The sequence below is a fragment of the Salmo salar genome, chromosome ssa02 (genome assembly GCF_905237065.1).
Source record: "Salmo salar chromosome ssa02, Ssal_v3.1, whole genome shotgun sequence".
NCBI classification, from domain to species: Eukaryota; Metazoa; Chordata; class Actinopteri; order Salmoniformes; family Salmonidae; genus Salmo; species Salmo salar.
The window spans coordinates 65330717-65355555 of record NC_059443.1 but is presented as its reverse complement, the minus strand read 5'-3'; the positions used below and the strand labels follow the sequence as shown (position 1 = coordinate 65355555).

General features: G+C 43.3%; 1 protein-coding gene across 1 annotated transcript; it reads right to left on the bottom strand.

Moving 5' to 3' along the window:
- Nucleotides 1-274: 274 nt before the first annotated feature.
- Nucleotides 275-23768, bottom strand: LOC106590356 (uncharacterized). The gene is made up of 11 exons (XM_014181298.2): nt 23507-23768; nt 17279-19132; nt 16798-17044; nt 15652-15751; nt 14217-14294; nt 12508-12612; nt 11818-11950; nt 11298-11412; nt 6036-6160; nt 612-692; nt 275-445 (listed from the first exon to the last, which is right to left on the bottom strand). The coding sequence occupies exons 1-11, from the start codon at nt 23544-23546 to the stop codon at nt 354-356; spliced, it is 2970 nt and encodes a 989-aa protein (XP_014036773.2). The 5' UTR covers nt 23547-23768; the 3' UTR covers nt 275-353.
- Between the last annotated feature and the right edge of the window lie 1071 nt (nt 23769-24839).

Genomic DNA, 24839 nt, shown 5'->3' with positions numbered 1-24839 from the left:
CTATCACTCCAGTGTTTAATTGCTAAATTGTAATTACTTCGCCACTACGGCCTATTTATTGCCTTACCTCCCTAATCTTACCTAATTTGCACACACTGTATATAGATTCTTTCTATTGTGTTATTGAGTGTATGTTTGTTTATTCCATGTGTAACTCTGTGTTGTTGTTTGTGTCGCACTGCTTTGCTTTATCTTGGCCAGGTCGCAGTTGTAAATGAGAACTTGTTCTCAATTGGCCTACCTGGTTAAAAAAAGGTGAAATAAAAAATGTAAAAAAGTCTCTGGTCAGAAGTAGTGCACTATATGGGGAATAGGGTGCCATTTGGGATGGAAACCTAGATCTACAGTATAAACTACTGCTGGATCAGAGAGTGTAGGAAGTAGGCTGCAGCTATCGTCAACATCACCAGATATCTCCCAGGCTCCAGCAGTTGTCCAGAACTTCCTGTTTAAATGAAAATTGAGATGAAAGATTGTATTACATGAATACGTCTACACAGTAAGGTTTATTTGTATGTTTCTGTTCAGTTATACACTATCACACCTACTGTATTGGGTGTGTGTGTGGGTGGATGGGTGTGTGTGTGTGTGTGGGTCAGTGGTGTACTTACTTGAGCAACCTTCTGTCTGCTTGAAGATGCCCATCTTCTCACTGTCTTTGATAGAGTTCATCTTGTCCGTACTCACCTCCCCTGTAAGTCAACAGGGTATTGGTTATTAAACGTCACAGTAGTATGTAGCATTGTGAGTTGCCATAGTATTATTACAATGTTATTGCCACTTTATTCTCCCCTGTAATGTCTTCATCAGGCTTCCCTAAACTCAGAATATTGTGTAAAGATTGTTTTGGAGTCTGTGAAATCTTGGATGCTATATCACGCATTCCCTACCAGAAAGTTGGTTGGCCCTCTTTGATGTCACGTAGGTTGATACATTGCTATGTTTTCATTTATGAAGCCCTTTTACAAAAAGTTCCACTGTTCCTAACATCATTACTAAACTTCAGTCATACTAGTTACCACACCCGGTTTCAGGGATGACTAACTCTGTAAATTCCTTTGCTCTACAGAGTTAGGTAAATCAGCTTTAGTTTTCTTGCACCTTATTTGTGGAACAATCTTCAAAATGTTGTTAAATGTGATGTTCTGGTGCCTCTAGGGCCGTTCAGAAAGCGGATTGAGGACCTTATTACTGATGAATGTCTTTGTTTTTTATTACCGTGTTTTTCTTTATGCTTGCATTTTGTATTTATATTTTCCTGTGTGTATTTTCTGTAATTTATTGTCTCAGTATGACTCCCTGATAAAAGAAAGGTTCAATAAATAAATCTACAGCCTAGTCTGAGTACCCAGATCAAGGATAAAACGATGTGTTTAAATGAGGAAAAAAAGTTTAGCATTCACAACTCTGAATGTCTTCATGAGGCAGTCCTAGACTGAGAACGTCCCACTGATGTGTTCTTCTGATGTCATAAAGGCCATCCTGTCTGTGCTATACTGTGGTACCACTTCTCCATACACTGCTCCCCTCTGTCCGACTGGGACAGACAACTTGGAGGGGGACACCGGGTGCATCCCAAAGGGCACCCTATTCCCAACTTAGTGCACTACTTTTGACCAGGGTACATAGGGCTTTGGTCAAAAGTAGTGCACTATAGAGAACAGCCAGACACTTAACTCCAGCATCAGGTTACCCAGCAGTTTTTCTAGGTTTTGTAAGGCTTTTGAATGGGCAGAATTATTCATTGTCTGGACAGACACAGAGGCCTAAGCAGCTAGCTATTTAGTGCACTACTTTTGACCAGGGCCATTAGGGTTTTGTTAAAAGTAGTGGACTATGTAGGGAATAGGGTGCCTTTGGAATGCAACTATCTCTGAGTATCTCTCAGAGTGGGGTACAAGGGCTAAGAAAACAACAAAGCTTTATGGAGGGAAGAATCAACATCTAGCATAGCATCTACACAGAGTCCCACGATTTGGTAGTTCATTGAAAACGACACACAAAAACCCTGGTAATTGCTCTGTAGCATGAGGTGTTGTTTTTCTCCATCATACAAGGCTTAATCTGTGTCCTGCAAACTGTCTGTGAGCAGCCTACCTCCTCATTCTTCAAAAAGGTATTCCTCCACCCACCAGCACCCACAGCTCGTGTTTCAGCACCTCCGTTCCCTCTCTACCTGACTGTTAGTTGTGACATTTTAATGACAAAGACAACTATATAAGAGGTGTAATGTTCAATTACTCAGACAACATAATTATAACGTTTCCGATGTAAATAATAGGTTTACACTCCAGGTGAATGCTTTTGACTAATGTAGTGTGTCATGGCCTCCAAGAAACTAGATTCCAACATAGATTGGCAAATATAAATGCACACACACACACACACACTGTTACGGATACAAGTATCCTGTGTATGTTTCTTTTCTCTCTCCTTCTCCCCTCACAGGTGGCAATCATCATTCCCCCAATCAGTCATCAATCAGTGCCCAAACAGAAGACACCTGCTCCTCTTCCCTCACCCAATCACAGCCCCTTTCCCTTGGTTTAGTTGTTTTCTCCCCAGATCAATCTTTGTGCTCAACCTCTCCTCTCTCTCTCTCTCTCTCTCTCTCTCATTGATCTCTTTTGTTTTTGCAACTACATGTCACTTTTTTTTGTTAAAGTGTTGACTGTTTGTTTGTTGGTGGGAAAAGGGGGTACCAAGACAAGTCGCCCATGGGCATACACTACCCGTAGATAACCCTTGTCTAAATATCCTAGTTAGAACTGGGCGGACCACCCACTGTATTTTTGGTCAGTTAGCTAGCTGTTCTTGAAGTAGGCTAGTCTAGTTTAGGGGTGTTTTGGATTATTGTTTCTTTGCTTGGGTCCAGCTCAGCCCCTTTTCTCACACCCCCATTACCGTGTGTTTAAAAATAAACCTGTTGTGTTTGACGGTACATTTCAGTTGTCTGTGGTTTTTGTTCTCACTGTTTCTTTATCACTATTATAATTTGCATGAGTTATGTTACGGGTCTCGTTTCCATCACCCCTGGGACTGCAGGGCCAAAGGGATTCGTAACACACACACACAAACATACCTAAACACCTTCTTTGCCCGCTTTGAGGATAATACGGTGCCACAGACGCGGCCCGCTACCAAGGACTGTGGGCTCTCCTTTGTGTTAACCCTCACAAGGCTGCCGGCCCAGCCGGCATCCCTAGCCACGTCCTCAGAGCATGCGCAGACCAGCTGGCTGATGTGTTTACGGACATATTCAATCTCTCCCTATCCCAGTCTGCAATCCCCACATGCTTCAAGATGGCCACCATTGTACCTGTACCCAAGAAGGCAAGGTAACTGAACTAAATGACTATCGCTCCGTAGTACTCACTTCTGTCAAGAAGTGCTTTGAGAGACTAGTCAAGGATCATATCACCTCCACCTTACCTGTCACCCTAGACCCACTTCAATTTGCGTATCGCCCCAATAGGTCCACAGACGATGTAATCGACATCCCACTGCACACTGCCCTATCCCATCTGGACAAGAGGAATACCTCTGTAAGAATGCTGTTCATTGACTACAGCTCAGCATTCAACATCATAGTACCCTCCAAGCTCATCATTAAGCTTGAGGCCCTGGGTCTCAACCCCGCCCTGTGCAATTGGCTGCTGGACTTCCTGACGGGCCACTCCCAGGTGGTGAAGGACGCAAACATCTCCACTTCGCTAATCCTCAACATTGGGGCCCCACAAGGGTGCATGCTCAGCCCCCTCCTGTACTCCCTGTTCACCCGTGACTGCGTGGCCATGCACGCCTCCAACTCAATCATCAAGTTTGCAGACGGCACAACAGTAGTAGGCTTGATTACCAACAACGACGAGACAGCCTATAGGGAGGAGGTGCCGGCGCTCGGAGTGTGGTGTCAGGAAAACAACCTCTCACCCAACGTCAACAAAACAAACGAGATGATCTTGGACTTCAGGAGGCTGAAGAAATTTGGCTTGTCACCTAAATCCCTCACAAACTTTTACAGATGCACAATTGAGAGCATCGTGTCGGGCTGTATCACTGCCTGGTACGGCAACTGCAACGCCCACAACCACCGCAGGGCTCTCCAGAGGGTGGTGCGGTCTGCACAACGCATCTCCAGGGGCAAACTACATGCCCTCCAGGACACCTACAGCAGCCAATGTCACAGGAAGGCCAAATAGATCATCAAGGACAACAACCACCTGAGCCACTGCCTGTTCACCCCGCTACCATCCAGAAGGCGAGGTCAGTACAGGTGCATCAAAGTTGGGACCGAGAGACTGAAAAATAGCTTCTATCTCAAGACCATCAGACTGTTAAACAGCCATCACTAACTCAGAAAGGCTGCTGCCTACGTACAGACTTGAAATCATTGGCCACTTTAATAAATGGATCACTAGTCACTTTAATAATGCCACTTTAATAATGTTTTCATATCTTGCATTACTCATCTCATATGTGTATATACTGTATTTTATACCATCTATATGCATCTTGCCTATGCCGCTCGGTCATTGCTCATCCATATATTTATATTTATATATTCCATTCCTTTACTTAGGTAGTTGTTGTGGAATGTTAAGATTACTTGTTAGATATTGCTGCACTGTCGGAACTAGAAGCACAAGCATTTCGCTACACTCGCAATAACATCTGCTAACCATATGTATGTGACCAATAACATTTGATTTGATTTGACCTTTCCAATATAACGTTAGACTGTTGATAGACCTACGCTGTATTGTCACTGTTAGTATTTGACTTGAACTGATGTTTACCTTAAAATGAGTGACAACAATGTGCAGTAGCTGTCATTCTTACTTGAATTACTGTCATCTCTTCAACACCTCTGCAGTGAACCTGTCCTGAAACCACTTCTGATTATGGGTGACTAACTTCTCACTACTTTCAATGACTCACTGAGGAAGATACTTGATTGTTTTTCTGAAGTCGCTGTAAGCTCATAGACTATAAGCTCTATGGGATTTCCCTCACAAGTGCTTAAAGCTCCAATGCAGCCGTTTTATCTCAATATTAAATCATTTCGGGGTAACAATTAAGCACCTTGCTGTGATTTAAAATGGTCAAAAATAAACAAAAATAGCTTCTTAGGAAAGAGCAATTTCTCAAGCTAGAATTTTGTTAGGACTGTACGGGAGTGGTTTGAGTGGGGTGGGGAAAACTGAAAATTAGCTGTTATTGGCAGAGAGATTTGGAACTCTCTTTATTATTGGTCTATTAACTAATTTACCACCTGGTGATGTCACCAGGCAGGCTAAAGCGCCATCCCACTAAAACAGGCAAACATTTCAGGCTGTCTTTTCAAACAGCTCTTACATTAAAAGAGCATTATCATAATTTTATTTGAACCTCATGGTGAGGAAAAATATATATTGTAAAACACAGGAATATCACTTTTTGACTGCACTAGGACAATACACTTTATTATTATTGTTAAAACAATTCCCCCACATGCACTGTCAGATGTTTTAGGCTGATCTGATTCATCAGCACAACCCACACACTTCCTTGTTACACCTTACAAGTCACTCCCTGTTCAGTTTTAGGTCAGGAGAGGGGACTTGGTATATTATCATGGGCACAGATAATAATTCATTCTGTAACGTTTTGACTTTGCCACAATTATCAGTGTTTGTGCTGGAACATTTGTCTGTCTTATTTGGAAATAATATAACTTTTGAACAATATAGAACTTCAAAGAGAACATGTTTAAAGGCAGATTTTGATAAAGGAATATTGGGCATTATTGCGCTGAACCATAGACAAACATTATACTACCTACTGTTTGTCATCAGCTGTACCTGAGATAAGGAAGCTGATAATAGCATGGGCAGAGACAAGAATTACCAATGTACTGTTTTAAATGTGTCTTAAGTCCCACTGCCTCTGTAATTCCGAGACATACAATGTTTCTTATTTTTTCTTCTTTGATCAAAGAATATTGTGAATCACTGTGCTGTACCCATACACACACAGCACTCTATTATTGGCTGTACCTGAGACAAGGAAGCTGACTTTCTGGCATGGTCCGTCCACTGTGGCCAGAGGAGACCCTGGAAGGATGGTGACCCTGGACATGTTCACCTCTAGGACCTCTGCCACCCTATTGCGGAAGTCATATCTGGAGAGAAAAATGAACAATAGACAATTTGTATTATTGTTTTTATAATTTGTTTGGAAAATATACAATTTGACAACATACATATATATATACTGCTCAAAAAAATAAAGGGAACACTTAAACAACACAATGTAACTCCAAGTCAATCACACTTCTGTGAAATCAAACTGTCCACTTAGGAAGCAACACTGATTGACAATACATTTCACATGCTGTTGTGCAAATGGAATAGACAACAGGTGGAAATTATAGGCAATTAGCAAGACACCCCCCAATAAAGGAGTGGTTCTGCAGGTGGGGACCACAGACCACTTCTCAGTTCCTATGCTTCCTGGCTGATGTTTTGGTCACTTTTGAATGCTGGCGGTGCTTTCACTCTAGTGGTAGCATTAGACGGAGTCTACAACCCACACAAGTGGCTCAGGTAGTGCAGCTCATCCAGGATGGCACATCAATGCGAGCTGTGGCAAGAAGGTTTGCTGTGTCTGTCAGCGTAGTGTCCAGAGCATGGAGGCGCTACCAGGAGACAGGCCAGTACATCAGGAGACGTGGAGGAGAAAATAGGAGGGCAACATCCCAGCAGCAGGACCGCTACCTCCGCCTTTGTGCAAGGAGGAGCAGGAGAAGCACTGCCAGAGCCCTGGAAAATGACCTCCAGCAGGCCACAAATGTGCATGTGTCTGCTCAAACGGTCAGAAACAGACTCCATGAGCAGGGGCGGAAATCCCGGGGGGACGGGGGGGACACGACCCCCCCCATCCTGGGAAAAATATGATTTGTCCCCCCCAATATATCACTGAAACATAACTAAGTAATTTAAATAATATTAATAATACGCAATGAAAGCAATTGTGCTGATTATAGACACTTAATAGCACGTTTTTAAGTTTCAAAAGATTGCAACCCCCCCACCCTTTGCCTCACAATGGTTTGATCCACTGCCAGTTCCTTAGTTGGCAAGGTAACAGAGGGGTCGTGTCTACTGGCCTTCCCTGTAGCTCAGTTGGTAGAGCATGGTGTTTGCAACGCCAGGGTTGTGGGTTCAATTCCCACGGGGGGCCAGCACAGAAAAAAAAATGTATGAAATTGTATGAAATGTATGCATTCACTACTGTAAGTCACTCTGGATAAGAGCGTCTGCTAAATGACTAAAATGTAAATGTACTGTCTGAAAGGCACTCAATGAACGTAACTGACGTAAGGTTAATCCAGTCAATCGCGCACACACACTAGCTGAATATGCAGAGCTAGCGCGCAAACATGAACTATTAAGCTAGCTAGTACCTATTCCATTTATGTGGCGTCGTCAAAGATGGAATCTTTGCTATCGTCAATTTATTCCAAGATCAGCATGCAGATGATGTAAGTTAGTGCTTCAAAGTCCCTGTGATAAGGTTAGCGATAAACTCAAGTCCAAACTGAACAGAACTACACTCTCTTCTACCATTGTCTTAAGTATATTTAATGGTCTCGTTGCAAAAGCTAAATTGTCGCAAGGGAACTTTTATTTATTTATTTTATTTCACCTTTATTTAACCCGGGTAGCAAAGATTATAGCAAACACCACTGAAACTGAATTGGTGCTCGCTAGCTTTGCAAATTCAGCTATTGTTGGAAGCCAGACAATATGAAACAAACTATTAAAATTACAAAAGGTTGCAGCATATGTTGTGTAAATGGTGAACTCATACAGCTGTCAACTCTTGTCATTTTAATCCGTTTCACATTTGCTAGCTACCTTTTAGATCGAAGCCCAAATAGAATGATAGAAGATGATAGAAGCCCATCTCCTACTGTAAATAACCTACACACTGTGTGTGTGTGTAGCCAGCCAGCCAGCCAGGTAGAAAAATGGCAGAAAAATAAAAGACGGACATCAGAGTATTTTTCAGTACACCAAAACGCAAAGTAAGAACCCTAGTAGCCTAATATCTCAGACTAGTTGATAAAATGTTCATAAGAAAGAAATGAAATTCTAATGGAAATGTTTCACAATGATGTCATTAGGCAGAGCAGGCAACAGATGGCACACAGACAGCAGAGTTGGGGACAGATATGCAGGGACAGACTGGCAGAGACAGGGAGTCTCAGGTAAGTTTGTTGAGTCTTTGTTTGGCAACATCATGAAAGGTTCTCCATTTTTTTTACTTGTAAAATAGGAACATAATTGTAAAATGCCATGGATACCCCCACTCTCAACTTAAACTGGTGACTGAACTAAGATTTGTTAAAGGCAATGGTATTGCTGTTGTGATTAGTTGTGTAGTTTTGGGTACCGGTAGTTAGGAGTACGGCAAACACCTTATTTCTTTGGTTCCTCAATATACATTTACCATATTACAATGTAGGCTATGTGTTACAGCACTACTTTTGGTGTCCCCCTCAGGAATTGCTCTTGAGAAAATTTCATGTAGTTGTCCCCTCCAAAGTTGATATCAGATTTTCGCCCCTGTCCATGAGGGTGGTATGAGGGCCCGACGTCCACAGGTGGGGGTTGTGCTTAGAGCCCAACACCGTGCAGGACGTTTGGCATTTGCCAGAGAACACCAAGATTGACAAATTCACCACTGGCGCCCTGTGCTCTTCACAGATGAAAGCAGGTTCACACTGAGCACGTGACAGACGTGACAGAGTCTGGAGACGCCGTGGAGAACGTTCTGCTGCCTGCAACATCCTCCAGCATGACCGGTTTGGCGGTGGGTCAGTCATGGTGTGGGGTGGCATTTCTTTGGGGGGCCGCACAGCCCTCCATGTGCTCGCCAGAGGTAGCCTGACTGCCATTAGGTACCGAGATGAGATCCTCAGACCCCTTGTGAGAGACCATATGCTGGTGCGGTTGGCCCTGGGTTCCTCCTAATGCAAGACAATGCTAGACCTCATGTGGCTGGAGTGTGTCAGCAGTTCCTGCAAGAGGAAGGCAGTGATGCTATGGACTGGCCCGCCCGTTCCCCAGACCTGAATCCAATTGAGCACATCTGGGACATCATGTCTCGCTCCATCCACCAACGCCACGTTGCACCACAGACTGTCCAGGAGTTGGCGGATGCTTTAGTCCAGGTCTAGGAGGAGATCCCTCAGGATATATATATATATATATGTATATATATATATATATATACACAGAGGCTGCATAGCCGGAACAGAGCAAATGGAATGGCATCAAACACCTGGAAACCATGTGTTTAATGTATATGGTACCATTCCACTGATTCCGCTCCAGTCATTATCACAATCCCGTTCTCCCCAATTAAGGTGCAACCAACATCCTGCGATATATAAAGTGTATTCAGAAAGTATTCAGACCCCTTGACTTCTTTCACATTTTGTTATGTTACAGTCTTATTCTAAAATTGATTAAAATATATATTTCCTCATCAATCTACACACAATACCCCATAATGACAAAGTGAAAACAGGTTTTTAGAAATGTTTGCTAATTTATTAAAAATTGAAAACTGAAATACCTTATTTACATAAGTATTCAGACCCTTTGCCATGAAACTCAAAATTGAGCTCAGGTGCATCCTGTTTCCATTTATCATCCTTGAGATGTTTCTACAACTTGATTGGAGTCCACCTGTGGTTAATCCAATTGACTGGACATGATTTGTAAAGGCACAGTCCTATCTATATAAGGTCCCAAAGTTGACAGTGTATGTCAGAGCAAAAACCAAGCCATGAGCTCGAAGGAATTGTCCGTAGAGCTCTGAGACAGGATTGTGTTGAGGCACAGATCTGAGGAACGGTACCAAACATTTTCTGCAGCATCGAAGGTCCCCAAGAACACAGTCGCCTCCATCATTCTTAAATGGAAGAAGTTTGGAACCACCAAGACTCTTCCTAGAGCTGGCCGCCTGACCAAACTGAGCAATTGGGGGAGAAGGGCATTGGTCAGGGAGGTAACCAAGAAACCGATGGTCACTCTGACAGAGCTCCAGAGTTCGTCTGTGGAGATGGGAGAACCTTCCAGAAGGACAACCATCTCTGCAGCACTCTACCAATCAGGCCTTTACGGTAGAGTTGCCAGATGGAAGCCACTCCTCAGTAAAAGGCACATGACAACCCATCTCTGTGATATTGAGTTTACAAAACATTAAGAACAGTATGCTGGCCAATGTTGATTCCATTGTTTCCCACAGTTGTGTCAAGTTGGCTGGATGTCCTTTGGGTGGTGGACCATACTTGATACACACGAGAAACTGTTGAGTGTGAAAAACCCAGCAGCGTTGCAGTTCTTGACTCAAAATGATATGCCTGGCACCTACTATCATACCCTGTTCAAAGGCACTTAAATATGTTGTCTTGCCCATTCATCCTCTGAATGAAACACACAATCCATGTCTCAAATGTCTCAAGGCATAAAAATCCTTCTTTAACTGTCTCCTCCCCTTCATCTACACTGATTGAAGTGGATTTAACAAGTGACATCAATAAGGGATCATACTGTAGATTTCATCTGGATTCACCTGTCTGTCATGGAAAGAGAAGGTGTTCCTAATGTTTTGTACTCTCAGCGTATATGAATTCATGATGATGTACTGTAATCCCATAATTCAGGATTAGTGATGGTGTATTATCATGTAAAGCATTTGAGATATGGTTGGATTGTTTTCGTGGTTCGACTATTGGCACTGGGCCAAACCCTTTATGAAGGTATGATCAATGAGATGTGTCACATTGTTGTCAATGAACCCTCCATCATCTTATACAGGTGTGGCACGTGTGGTGGCTGGCTGAGGAGGTGGTGAGAATACACTCTTTGAAAAAAAGGTGCTATCTAGAACCTAAATGGGTTCTTCGGCTGTCCCCATAGGAGAACCCTTTGTAGAACCCTTTTGGGTTCCAGTTAGAACCCTTTTGGGTTCTATGTAGAACCCTTTCCACAGAGCGAGATAATACTGGTGTTTCCTTGATGGTTGAAATATTCCCCATAAATTTAAGTGCCAGGTACTCAAGTATTAAAAACAAGTAGTCTAATTACATTTAACACTCACTTCCTCATTCCCTCTCCAGTTCCACGGTTTAATACCCGATCAGTCTCACATATTGGCTCCCAACACTAACACCTGTAGGTCTTAGCTTGATGGGCTAACACAGTCTTGAGTTCACAGGCGGTTTAATACCCAATCACACCCACCTGCTGAAAGACATGACGTTGGGGAAGGTCTGCTCTGCCCAGGGGGATTCTGGAAGAATGACGGCACACGCGAAGACATCGCTGCCACTCCTCAGGACCAGGGACCTGTGGACCACTACAACAACAACATCAACAACAGCACCAAAGTCAGAAATATACTTTTTATATTATCACCTAAATTACTTTGTTGTTTCACACATGACATATCCCCTAATGGTGAAGGTGGTTGACATTTTTCTCATGAAACTTGATTCTCTTAGGAAACAATGTGATGCAACAATTTTGGATTGCAGTTCGGTGAGTGTGCAATGATAATATATTAATATTATGTTTCATGTGCATCCTAAAGGAGTCTAGATTTCTGAACAGACAATGTGTGTCTGTTACCTGTGTACTCCCCTGACATTTGTATGCTGGTATCTGAGTACAGCTGTCTGTATTCTGTCTGGTCCAGCTTACAGTGCTGTGTGCGTGTGTCTCTGTGTGTCTCTGTGTGTGTGCGTACGTGCTTGTGTGTTACCTGTGTAGTCCCCAGCCAGTTGTATGCTGGTGTCGGTGTACAGCTGCCTGTGTGTCAGGCTGACTGTCCCCTGTCTGTTCGTCAGGTCTCCCACCTCACAACTCAGAGTGTTGTCACGGGAACAAGTGGAGTTCTGAGAGAGAACAGAACAGAGCAGAGGACGGAACCAACCATAGAAATAGAATTACTAGAAGGGACGTCCCCATTCAAGTCAATAAGGCTGGGTCAGAGGTTCCATGACTGTTCTACTCATTCTAATTCTATTGAAACCAATTCCAACAAACACTTCCACTTCTGGTTATGAGAACAATGTGAAGTATATGGTTGTGGTGTAGTTGCAAGTTTTAATGTCACATGCATAAGTACAGTGAAATGCCTTTCTTGCAAACTCAAAACCCAACAACTGTGACATTGTCAAAGACAAAGATTCGATGGAATATCAAACACAGTTCCGTTGGATTCCATAAGACTTGTGAATCAAGTGGAACTTTAAAGTTGAAATAAAGCAGAGATCAGCGCTACACAGTGGACTACACAGTGGACTACACAGTGGGGGAAATTCTCCTATGATGGCTAGGTACTGGGCCCTTATTCATAAAGTGTCTCAGAGTAGGAATGCTGATCTATCCTAGACACTTCATGAAGAATGGCCATGATGTATTGTAAGTGAAAATGAGAGAATAAACTCACCCCAGCTTCCATGTTGAAGGGGTTAAACGTGTCCCCAACACTGGTACACTGGTTGTCGTTCACCTCAGAGCCTTTACCAGTGATGATCCAGGAAACCTCTGTTACCTGGTTACAGTGGGGAAAACCTAATTTTTTTCTCTGATGTTTTACCATTCTTTTTATACAGCTTCCCTTTTCTAATAGAACCTGTGGTAAGATTATACGGTAGACATTAAAATGTTACAGAGCAGCTGATTTGTTTCTTACATTGTTTCTACGTCTGCATTGTGTTTCTACGTCTGCATTGTGCTTCTACATCTGCATTGTGCTTCTACATCTGCATTGTGCTTCTACGTCTGCATTGTGGTTCTACATCTGCATTGTGTTTCTACATCTGCATTGTGGTTCTACGTCTGCATTGTGTTTCTACATCTGCATTGTGCTTCTACATCTGCATTGTGCTTCTACATCTGCATTGTGCTTCTACATCTGCATTGTGCTTCTACGTCTGCATTGTGCTTCTACTTGTGTATTGTGTTTCTACGTCTGCATTGTGCTTCTACATCTGCATTGTGTTTCTACGTCTGCATTGTGTTTCTACATCTGCATTGTGCTTCTACGTCTGCATTGTGCTTCTACATCTGCATTGTGCTTCTACATCTGCATTGTGTTTCTACGTCTGCATTGTGCTTCTACGTCTGCATTGTGCTTCTACGTCTGCATTGTGCTTCTACATCTGCATTGTGTTTCTACGTCTGCATTGTGTTTCTACGTCTGCATTGTGTTTCTACGTCTGCATTGTGGTTCTACATCTGCATTGTGCTTCTACATCTGTATTGTGTTTCTACGTCTGCATTGTGGTTCTACATCTGCATTGTGGTTCTACGTCTGCATTGTGTTTCTACATCTGCATTGTGCTTCTACATCTGCATTGTGTTTCTACGTCTGCATTGTGTTTCTACGTCTGCATTGTGCTTCTACGTCTGCATTGTGCTTCTACATCTGCATTGTGTTTCTACGTCTGCATTGTGTTTCTACGTCTGCATTGTGTTTCTACGTCTGCATTGTGGTTCTACATCTGCATTGTGCTTCTACATCTGTATTGTGTTTCTACGTCTGCATTGTGGTTCTACATCTGCATTGTGCTTCTACATCTGCATTGTGGTTCTACGTCTGCATTGTGTTTCTACGTCTGCATTGTGCTTCTACATCTGCATTGTGTTTCTACGTCTGCATTGTGGTTCTACATCTGCATTGTGCTTCTACATCTGTATTGTGTTTCTACGTCTGCATTGTGGTTCTACATCTGCATTGTGCTTCTACATCTGTATTGTGCTTCTACGTCTGCATTATGCTTCTACATCTGTATTGTGCTTCTACGTCTGCATTGTGGTTGTACATCTGCATTGTGTTTCTACGTCTTCATTGCTTGCTCTTTGGAGTTTTAGGCTGGATTTCTGTAAAAGCACTTTGTGACAACGGCTTTATAAATACATTTGATTGATTGACTTTGATTTCTGGATGCCGAGATTGCACTGTAGGCTTGATAACAGCCACTATGTGACATAAGTTATTTGTTTCCACAAAAATAGTCTATTTTTCCAGGCTCCCTTTTTCAATGGAACCTACCTGTGATAAGGTTAGAAATTAGATAACCATGAGAATGTGACAGTTTTTTTTGTTTCTATTAAAAGAGATTGAACACATCCGAGAGGTCCATGCATGCTTACGTCTAGCACCTGTGATGACCGCACGTCCACCTCCAGAGTGATGTCACTGTAGCTGCCATCCAGAAAAGTCTGCTGGGACTGAAGACAATAGAGGTACTGTTAGACTAGTTACTGAGTCAATGGGACTGAAGACAGTAGAGGATACTGTTAGACTAGTTACTGAGTCAATGGGACTGAAGACAGTAGAGGATACTGTTAGACTAGTTACTGAGTCAATGGGACTGAAGACAGTAGAGGATACTGTTAGACTAGTTACTGAGTCAATGGGACTGAAGACAGTAGAGGATACTGTTAGACTACTTACTGAGTCAATGGGACTGAAGACAGTAGAGGATACTGTTAGACTAGTTACTGAGTCAATGGGACTGAAGACAGTAGAGGATACTGTTAGACTAGTTACTGAGTCAATGGGACTGAAGACAGTAGAGGATACTGTTAGACTAGTTACTGAGTCAATGGGACTGAAGACAGTAGAGGATACTGTTAGACTAGTTACTGAGTCAATGTAATTTAACCAGGTGTTTTAAGGTTATGAAATTTTACGTCACTGGGAACATGAACACCTGCTGTCCTATCAGCAAAGCTATATTAGCACTTGCTTTATGAGACGCTCATACCAGGTGTTCTAAACTGTCTGTAAAGAGCACGCAAATCCTGCATCTGATAGACCATAATATTTGAAAGGATATTTGACGGGTTCTCTAAGCATCCTAAACATTAATGGAGATACACTGTGGAGGACACAGGTCTGTATAGGAGCCTGACAAATACAGCTGTTCTCCTGAGTGCTTTAGACTGGGGGCTGCTGGGGGTTGCCGGGGTCTGCCTGGGGGTTGCCGGGGGCTGGGGGCTGACTCTACAGGCCAATACTACATGGCTGTGTTTACACAGGGAGCCCAATTCTGATATTTTTCCACAAATTGGTCTTATGATCAATTTGATTGTTCAAAAGACCAATTAATGAAAAGAAAAACATCAGAAATGGGCTGCCTGTGTAAACACAGCCATAGACACACATAGACAAACACAAACACTCACAGATATACACACACAGATCCAGACACACGCCCTACCGTCACACACAGGACTCTGCCACAGCCCTAATGAATTCACTGTCTGGCGCAGCAGAAAATACAGTGTCATGTTTTTGTGGCAGCTTTGTAAGGATTCGCCAGCTTACTCTCCTGGGACGTATCATAAACGGGATAACATTCACCCCTGCAGATGCGTGTTGTTGTATTCCTCATGGTCTGAATTAGTCTAAATAGGTTTCCCCTGTAGGCAATAATGAAGTCTTTTTTTGTTGTTGTATATATTTGGCAATTAATGCTTCATTGGATTTTTTCTGAAATAGCATTAGACCGGATTCAAACCACTGAAGTACTTTTGTGCCATCTGAATACTGTAGAGAGCAAAGGTGAGATCCAGGTCTTACCAGTGTGACTGTCCCTGTCACCGTGCTTTTGAAGACAGCCTTGGCAAACACCCAGTGTCCATCTGTTGCATTCTCAGCTAAGACGTCAGCACACCGCATCCTGGAATTCACAAACACAAAAAGACAAAATATGAACCCATTAAAGAAAACAATTATTGTGAACGACTCAAAAATGAAACATTTAGGGGATGCAAACATGATTCAGATGTGTTATAAACTGTTATGCCGATTCAGAAGACATACCCACTTTATAAGTCAACACCACAACAAGAGATGAGGATACAGTTATTCCAGACATCCTACCCTATAAAGGCCCTACTTTACGTGTTTGGCTTCTTGTTGTGCCAAAGAAGCTTTGTTCAAGGTAATAATGTGAGCTGTCCCGTGTCCTGTATGGCCAAGTGTAGCTCATTTGGTAGAGCATGGTGCTTGCAATGCCAGGTTTGTGGGTTCAATTCCCACGGGGGATCAGTACTGTATGAAAATATATGCACACACTACTGTAAATCACTCTGAATAAGTGCATCTGCTAAATGACTCAAATGTCTGTGTGAGTGTTGGGCCAGTAACCAAAAGGTTTCTGGATCGAATCCCTGAGCTGACAAGGTAAAAATCTGTTGTTCTTCCCCTGAACAAGGCAGTTAACCCTCTGTTCCCCGGTAGGCTGTCATTGTAAAGTAAGAATTTGTTCATAACTGACTTGCCTAGTGAAATAAAGGTTACATTTAAAAAAAATAAAAGTGAATATAGCTATCTCCATTTTACATGAGTAAAGTGTTTGATTTGAGTCAGAAATTATTCTGCGTGAACTGACAGAGCTAAAGAGGAACGGAATGGTAATGTAAAACATTCAAAGTTTGTCAGAAGTTTCATTCATGAATGTCAAGGTATCACAAATGTGACCCAAAGAGGAACCAAGTCTACAGCAGTCTTGAATTAATCACACACCACTTGTTACAATCTTTCCCCTTGTGTATTTTTGGTTTGGCTGTTTATAGCACTCCTGGAGGGAACTGTGGCTATACAGACCCATGACAAAGGACTCTCTCCCTCTCTCTCTCTCTCTCTCTCTCTCTCTCTCTCTCTCTCCCTCCCTCTCCCTCTCTCTCTCACTCACACACACACAAACAAAATCCCCACACTCACCTGGATCCGTTAGTGTAGTGAACCACCAATGACCTCCCCACTATACTGTTCGGCCCTGTCATCGGTATATTCCCGTCCAAATACCGAGTCTGTGTCTGGTTCTGATCCGTCAGCATCCCGAACTTCCCGCTGATGTCCCCAGTCTCATATTCATCCACAGTCCCTGACCCCGGAGCAGGAGAAGCAGACACGTTCCAGGAGAAGGGGTTGAAGTGGTCCATGACGTTGTTGTCCGAGCAGGGCTCTCCTGTAATATTAATAATAATATGTTCTATCACAAAATGAGGGAAAAGGATTGATACTTTGTGTTTTAAAAAATGAAGATTTGATCAAGTAATCTGTTCATATTACAAAACAGTTACAACTTTGAAATGAATTAACAGATATACACACAAAGGCTGAACAAACACTCAGAACACTAGAGGACTATCACAACACTCAAGGACATCTGGCTCCCATTATAAAGAACATGAAATAGTACCTGTGGCACTGATAGGCAGCATGTGGACGTGGTAGCCCCCAGCCCTGGAGCTGAGTCCAGCCAGGGAGACGTCCATCATGGTTGGGCCCTGAGGGAAAGCCTGGGAGAACCGGATCTGGCCCCTGGAGGCCCCTGGTCCATGCCAGGGCCCCAAGACCGCCGCGGGCATCCGGACCTCAGTGAGGTTAGCACAGGCTATCCTGGGGGCGGCGCCCTCCGCACTGTGAATCACCACCGATCGACCAATCATGGAGCCCGACCTGGCGGGAAGTGACAACCAGGAAGTGGTATCCGTGAAGAAGTGTTTGGCCGACGCCCGACCCACTCGGGTCCCCAGGTCGAGGGTGCTGTGCTTTCTGGAGAGGTCTCCCACCTCACAGGAAAAGGGGCTGGAGGGACCGCAGTGGAGGGCGTAGCTCAAATCCCTTGTGTCCACGTTGAAGGGGTTCCAGTGGTCCCCCGTGGTCCCACACCTCCCCTTGTCCGCGTCTGTCTCCGAGCTGATAGGATACATGTGGATGTGCCAGTGGTGGTTACGCGTAGCGGTCTCGGAGGGTCTCCCATAGGACAGATCCATGAAGACTGTGACATCAGACAACGGGTTGCTCTTGAGTTGGACGAACTGGATCATACCCACCACAGGGTGACGGAATGTAGCCCTGGCTACATGCACCTCTCCTGGGTAGCCTATGTAGGCGCACAGGAACCTAGTTCCATCCGGACGGTGGATTACCACAGACCGACCCACGATGCTGTTCTGTCCGAACAGAGGGAGGTTGAAATCTGTGAAAACTGCATCCATCACAGATTTACCCTCTAGTGACCCATGCCTGGCGCTGAGGTCCCCTACTTCATACCGGTCATGGGTCGACCCAGGTCCAGAGGGGTAGGTGGGATCTTTAGTGTCCATCCCGAACGGGTTCCAATGGCCTCCAACGTTGCCGTTGGAGCAGGTCGTCTGCGGAGGTGACCTCATAGGAGGTGTGGGGAAGTGGTGGATGTGATAGGGTCCGACCCGGCTCCCCAGATTGGTCAGATTCACTCTCAGTTTTGTGACTTCGAACGGCGAGTCCTGCCTGAAGAGGAAGTAACCCTTGACCTCTCTCATGTTCACCAGGGCGCTCACCTCCTTCCTGTCCATTGTTCTGATCTCGGTGCACATATAACTCGAAGACCCCAGTTTGAGGAGAGCGAAGCGGGTGTTGGAGCTGAAGCTAGCGAGGTCCAAACGAGACTTGACGGGTGTAAGAGGGCTGCCTACTTTCAGTTCCCCAAGCTGGATGAGAGATGAAGGTTCCAGACTATCCAGAAGAGCCTTACAGTCTCTAGCAGAACTCTGCGATGTCAAAATGGTGATGTTGGTTGCCGTAGCACCGACCTGACCAATCGTTGCCAAGTTTGTGAGTACCCTGGCGTGGGTCTGTCTGACGTTCTGCCTGATGTAAATGTCACCGGCGACCGAGCTGAAGAACCTGGCCTGCCACGTCTGAACTGTGGTTTGACCGCTTATGACTGTACAAGCCTTGGTGCCGTTGCACGTCTCCAAGGTCAACGAAAGGTCATCCAGATTTGACCTCTGCTTAAATAGACTGGACATATTAACAGTGGTGTTGGATGAGAATGGATCAATGGTGAACGTGAAGATGCTCGCTCCTACGTTGGCTTCAAGGCAAGGCTGAGCAAAATGGCCGAACATCACAGGGAACACACTCAGGGAGAAGTTGAGCGACGAATCACAGGTTCCGGTACCAGTGACGTTTACGGTCGCCGTCTGATTAGTGGAGTCAAACCGCACCCATCCCGTGACTCCCCCCATGTTTAGGTTGGCCTGAAACTGGTTGCAGGAACTGGAACCTGAAAAACACAGCCGAACAGACAGAGAGACATACAGACAGACAAACGTGGAAGTAAATAAGTGCACAAGGAAGTACGTCCTTATTGTGTTACATCTGAATTGTTTTGGAGTGTTCACATGCTTTGCCATTATGGACGTAATAACTGACAGGTTTAGTAATTGATATTGATCTTTCTCATTTCTCAAGGAAGTTCTTAAAGGTCCAATGCAGCCGTTTTTATCTAAATATCATTTCTGGGTAACAAATAAGTACCTTACTGTGATCGTTCTCAATTAAAATGGTCGAAAATAAACCAAAATAGCTTCTTGGTAAAGGGCAATTTCTCAAGCAAGAATTTTGCTAGGACTGTCTTGGAGTGGTCTGAGTTGGGAGAAGAAAACTGAAAACTAGCTGTTATTGGCAGAGACGTTTGGAACTCTCTTTCTTATTGGTCTATTAACTAATTACCAGGCAGGCCAAAGCTCCATCCCACCAAAACAGGCTGAAATTTCTGACGGTCTTTTCAAACAGCTCTTACACTAAAAGGTCATTGTTATAATCTTCACAATTTCACAGTATTATTTCAACCACTATGGGGGCCATAGTGTGGAAATATACACTGCTCAAAAAAATAAAGGGAACACTTAAACAACACAATGTAACTCCAAGTCAATCACACTTCTGTGAAATCAAACTGTCCACTTAGGAAGCAACACTGATTGACAATAAATGTCACATGCTGTTGTGCAAATGGAATAGACAACAGGTGGAAATTATAGGCAATTAGCAAGACACCCCCAATAAAGGAGTGGTTCTGCAGGTGGGGACCACAGACCACTTCTCAGTTCCTATGCTTCCTGGCTGATGTTTTGGTCACTTTTGAATGCTGGCGGTGCTTTCACTCTAGTGGTAGCATGAGACGGAGTCTACAACCCACACAAGTGGCTCAGGTACTGCAGCTCATCCAGGATGGCACATCAATGCAAGCTGTGGCAAGAAGGTTTGCTGTGTCTGTCAGCGTAGTGTCCAGAGCATGGAGGCGCTACCAGGAGACAGGCCAGTACATCAGGAGACGTGGAGGAGGCCGTAGGAGGGCAACAACCCAGCAGCAGGACCGCTACCTCTGCCTTTGTGCAAGGAGGAGCAGGAGAAGCACTGCCAGAGCCCTGCAAAATGACCTCCAGCAGGCCACAAATGTGCATGTGTCTGCTCAAACGGTCAGAAACAGACTCCATGAGGGTGGTATGAGGGCCCGACGTCCACAGGTGGGGGTTGTGCTTACAGACCAACACCGTGCAGGACGTTTGGCATTTGCCAGAGAACACCAAGATTGGCAAATTCGCCACTGGCGCCCTGTGCTCTTCACAGATGAAAGCAGGTTCATACTGAGCACGTGACAGACGTGACAGAGTCTGGAGACACCGTGGAGAACGTTCTGCTGCCTGCAACATCCTCCAGCATGACCGGTTTGGCGGTGGGTCAGTCATGGTGTGGGGTGGCATTTCTTTGGGGGGCCGCACAGCCCTCCATGTGCTCGCCAGAGGTAGCCTGACTGCCCTTAGGTACCAAGATGAGATCCTCAGACCCCTTGTGAGACCATATGCTGGTGCGGTTGGCCCTGGGTTCCTCCTAATGTGAGACAATGCTAGACCTCATGTGGCTGGAGTGTGTCAGCAGTTCCTGCAAGAGGAAGGCATTGATGCTATGGACTGGCTCGCCCGTTCCCCAGACCTGAATCCAATTGAGCACATCTGGGACATCATGTCTCGCTCCATCCACCAACGCCACGTTGCACCACAGACTGTCCAGGAGTTGGCGGATACTTTAGTCCAGGTCCGGGAGGAGATCCCTCAGGAGACCATCCTCCACCTCATCAGGAGCATGCCCAAGCGTTGTAGGGAGGTCATACAGGCACGTGGAGGCCACACACACTACTGAGCCTCATTCTGACTTGTTTTAAGGACATTACATCAAAGTTGGATCAGCCTGTAGTGTGGTTTTCCACTTTAATTTTGAGTGTGACTCCAAATCCAGACCTCCATGGGTTGATAAAATGGATTTCCATTGATTATTTTTGTGTGATTTTGTTGTCAGCACATTCAACTATGTAAAGAAAAAAGTATTTAATAAGATTATTTCTTTCATTCAGATCTAGGATGTGTTGTTTAAGTGTTCCCTTTTTTTGAGCAGTATATATAAAACGCAGGATTCATGTTTTTGACTTCACTAGGCCTTTTAGGATAATCTTAAAGTGGTTTATTATATTTCTTCAAGCTTAAGTATTGACGACTATACAGTAGCAGTGGTTAAACTAACATATGTTCCAAGGCATGTAGAAAGAGTTTCCCCATTATTACAGTAACTTCCTCATCACTGTAATGTCAATATCTAGTATAGTTCATCATCACTGTAATGTCAATAGCTAGTATAGTTCATCATCACTGTAATGTCAATAGCTAGTATATTTTCATCATTACTGTAATGTCAATAGCTAGTATGTTTAATCATCACAGTAATGTCAATAGCTAGTATATTTCATCATCACTGTAATGTCAATAGCTAGTATATTTCATCATCACTGCAATGTCAATAGTGGTGGAACAAGTACCCAAATGTCATACTTGAGTAAAAGGAAAGATACCTTAATAGAAAATGACTCAAGTAAAAGTCACCCAGTAAAATCCTACTTGAGTAAACATCTAAAAGTATTTGGTTCTAAATATACTTAAGTATCAAAAGTACATGTAATTGCTAAAATATACTTAAGTATCAAAAGTATAAATCATTTCAAATTCCTTATATTAACCAAACCAGGCGACACCATTTTCTTGTTTGTTTTTTTACGGATAGCCACAATTCAACACTCAGAAATCATTTACAAACAAAGCATGTGTGTTTAGTGAGTCCACCAGATCAGAGGCAGTAGGGATGAGTGTGTGAATTAGACAATTTTCCTGTCCTGCTAAGCATTCAAAATGTAATCAACAGTACTTTTGGGTGTCAGGGAAAATGTATGGAGTAAAAAGTACATCATTGTCTTTAAGAATGTAGTGAAGTAAAAGTAAAAGTTGTCAAAAATATAAATTGTAAAATAAAGTACAGATACCCAAAACAACTACTTAAGTAGTACTTTAAAGTAGTTTTACTTAAGTACTTTACACCACTGAATGTTAATAACTAGTACATTTCATCATCACTGTCATTTCAATAGCAAGTATATTTAACATGAGATGATGACAGATAGCTGCAGCGAATTAGTAATATTAAGTAATCAACATGCATGTAGTAGCCTATAAAACAGATACGCCTACCAGTTAATATGCCTTCATATTCTAGCCGAATGATAGCCTATGACTCAGGACTGTTATGAATGTAAGGTATGCAGTAAACATCAATATTAGGATATCTGGAGGAAGTAAACAAAGCACCTATGAATGTGGGCTATTGGACTCCACCTCTCTCCACCTCTCACTTAACCGATATGCCCCCTTACCAGGAGTATACTGCTCACCTCATCTAAGCTAGTGACACACATTGAAATTACACTGGTCTCATGTAACACATGAATGGATTGCATACAAGAGCTCAACTCAGCCATAGAGAATAGGCTACTGGAGCCAAAGACTGCTGCGTGAGCCCATGTATTAAGGATGAATGAAATGGCTATAACCCTTGCTACCCAGTGGGCCAATAACATTGTCTGAAACTATAGGGCTTTAATCAAAAGTAGTGCACTATGTAGGGAATAGGGTGCTATTTGGGAAGCAGACATTGTCTCTCAGCGCATGTAATTCTATCAATTAGCCTGGGTAGCCCTGAGAAATGCTACAGTATCAAATGACATTCATAGCTGCTATGGGAGGAGTGTATGTATCTACGGGTGAAAAAGTTCTAACATAGAGTAATATGTGAATATACACCACAGGTGTGTTCTGAACCTGTGAAGTCAACCATGCAGAAGACAACTCCATTGGAACATCACTGTGATTTTTGCCATCAAATTTGATACATTAGTTTGATACTTGATAGATTAGTTTGATAGATTAGTTTGATTGATTAGTTTGATACATTAGTTTGATACTTGATATATTAGTTTGATACTTGATAGATTAGTTTGATAGATTAGTTTGATAGATTGGTTTGATTGATTGAATAAAACAAAGTATTTAGAAAGAAACTGTATTGATCATAACCTCTTTTTAGGGATAGTTAATAGTAATAGTTAACAATCAATTATTATCTAAGCAAGTGGAGTTCAAGGTGTAAATGTTATGTGACATTTTCCCATACCCTCTACAGTAACCAAGTAAACAGCACTTCGTATACAAAAGAACTGCAAACCAACCAGGCTTAAGTATTGCAAAAGTACTTAAAAAACCATTGACGTACTTACCCAGAAAAGCCAACAGCATGACAACTGGAACAAGGCACATATTGGCAAATGTGTGTATTGTACTAATTGTATGAAAACATGCAAAAAAGAAAACCAATTCAAAATGTACATGCAAAATCCAAATCAAAAGTGTATAATAAAACTATATGAGTGAAAGAGATCCAGAGTGTGTGTCTGTGTGTGAGCGAGTGTGTGTGTTTGGTCTCAGAAGGAACGACCGTGTGTGTGTGTGTGAGAGATTTGTGTGCAGCCTCCCTCTCTGTGCCTCTCTCTCTCTCCCAGCATCAACCCCTGCTGTTTAAGCAGCCGATTGGTCCAGCCAAAACCACTGTATCTATTCTATGGAGCATAGGAAAGGAGGGGCTGGCTGGCTGGCTGGCTGGCTGGTTGGCTGATTGACTGAGTGACTGCCTGATTAGCTGACTGGTTGGCTGAATGACTGATTGGCTGGCTGACTGTCTAGTTGAATGACTGGTTGGCTGACTGGTTGGTTGGCTGAATCACTGACTGGCTGGCTGGCTGGCTGGCTGGCTGGCTGGCTGGTTGGCTGAATGACTGACTGGCTGGTTAGCTGAATGACTGACTGACTTGGCTGGTTGGCTGAATGACTGACTGACTGGCTGGTTAGCTGAATGACTGACTTACTGACTGGCTGGCTGGCTGGCTGGTTGGCTGAATGACTGACTGACTGGCTGATAAAAGTGTGATTATAGTTTTTAACCCATAGGAGAAACCCTTTTGCTTCTAAGTAGAACCGTGTTGGGTTCCGTGTAGAACCCTCTGTAGAAAGGGCTCCACATGGAACCCAAAAGGGTTCTACCTGGAACCAAAAGGGTTCTACCTGCAACCAAAAATAGTTATTTAAAAGGGTTCTCCTAAGGTTTTAGAAAGCACCTTGTTTCTAAGAGTGTAGGATCTCTTCATTGATAGTATTTTAAAGTCATTTTTAAGTTTACCTTTTACTCTATGAACCATTTCACCTTGAGGGGGAAAGAAATATACTGTACTGTAGTTTTAGAAGGCGAGACCTTTTTTCTTGTTATTAAAACATTGTGCTTCTCATATAATTGTACTAAGCAAAAACTGTGTATTGCTAGTCCTATATACTGAGTTAAGGGCGCAAAAATATCTTACATATCTACATTTATCATGCTTGAGTATTTTATGCCGGTCTGGAATCTTGAATGAAACTCAGTTTTGTTGTTCCGGACGCTATGTCATCAGTGCATGTTATTTTACTTAAGGTTCTTAATTGGTTTAATTGATTGGGGATTTTAGCATCTTGTCAGAAAACCAGTCAGTATCTGGTGTGACCACCATTTGCCTCATGCAG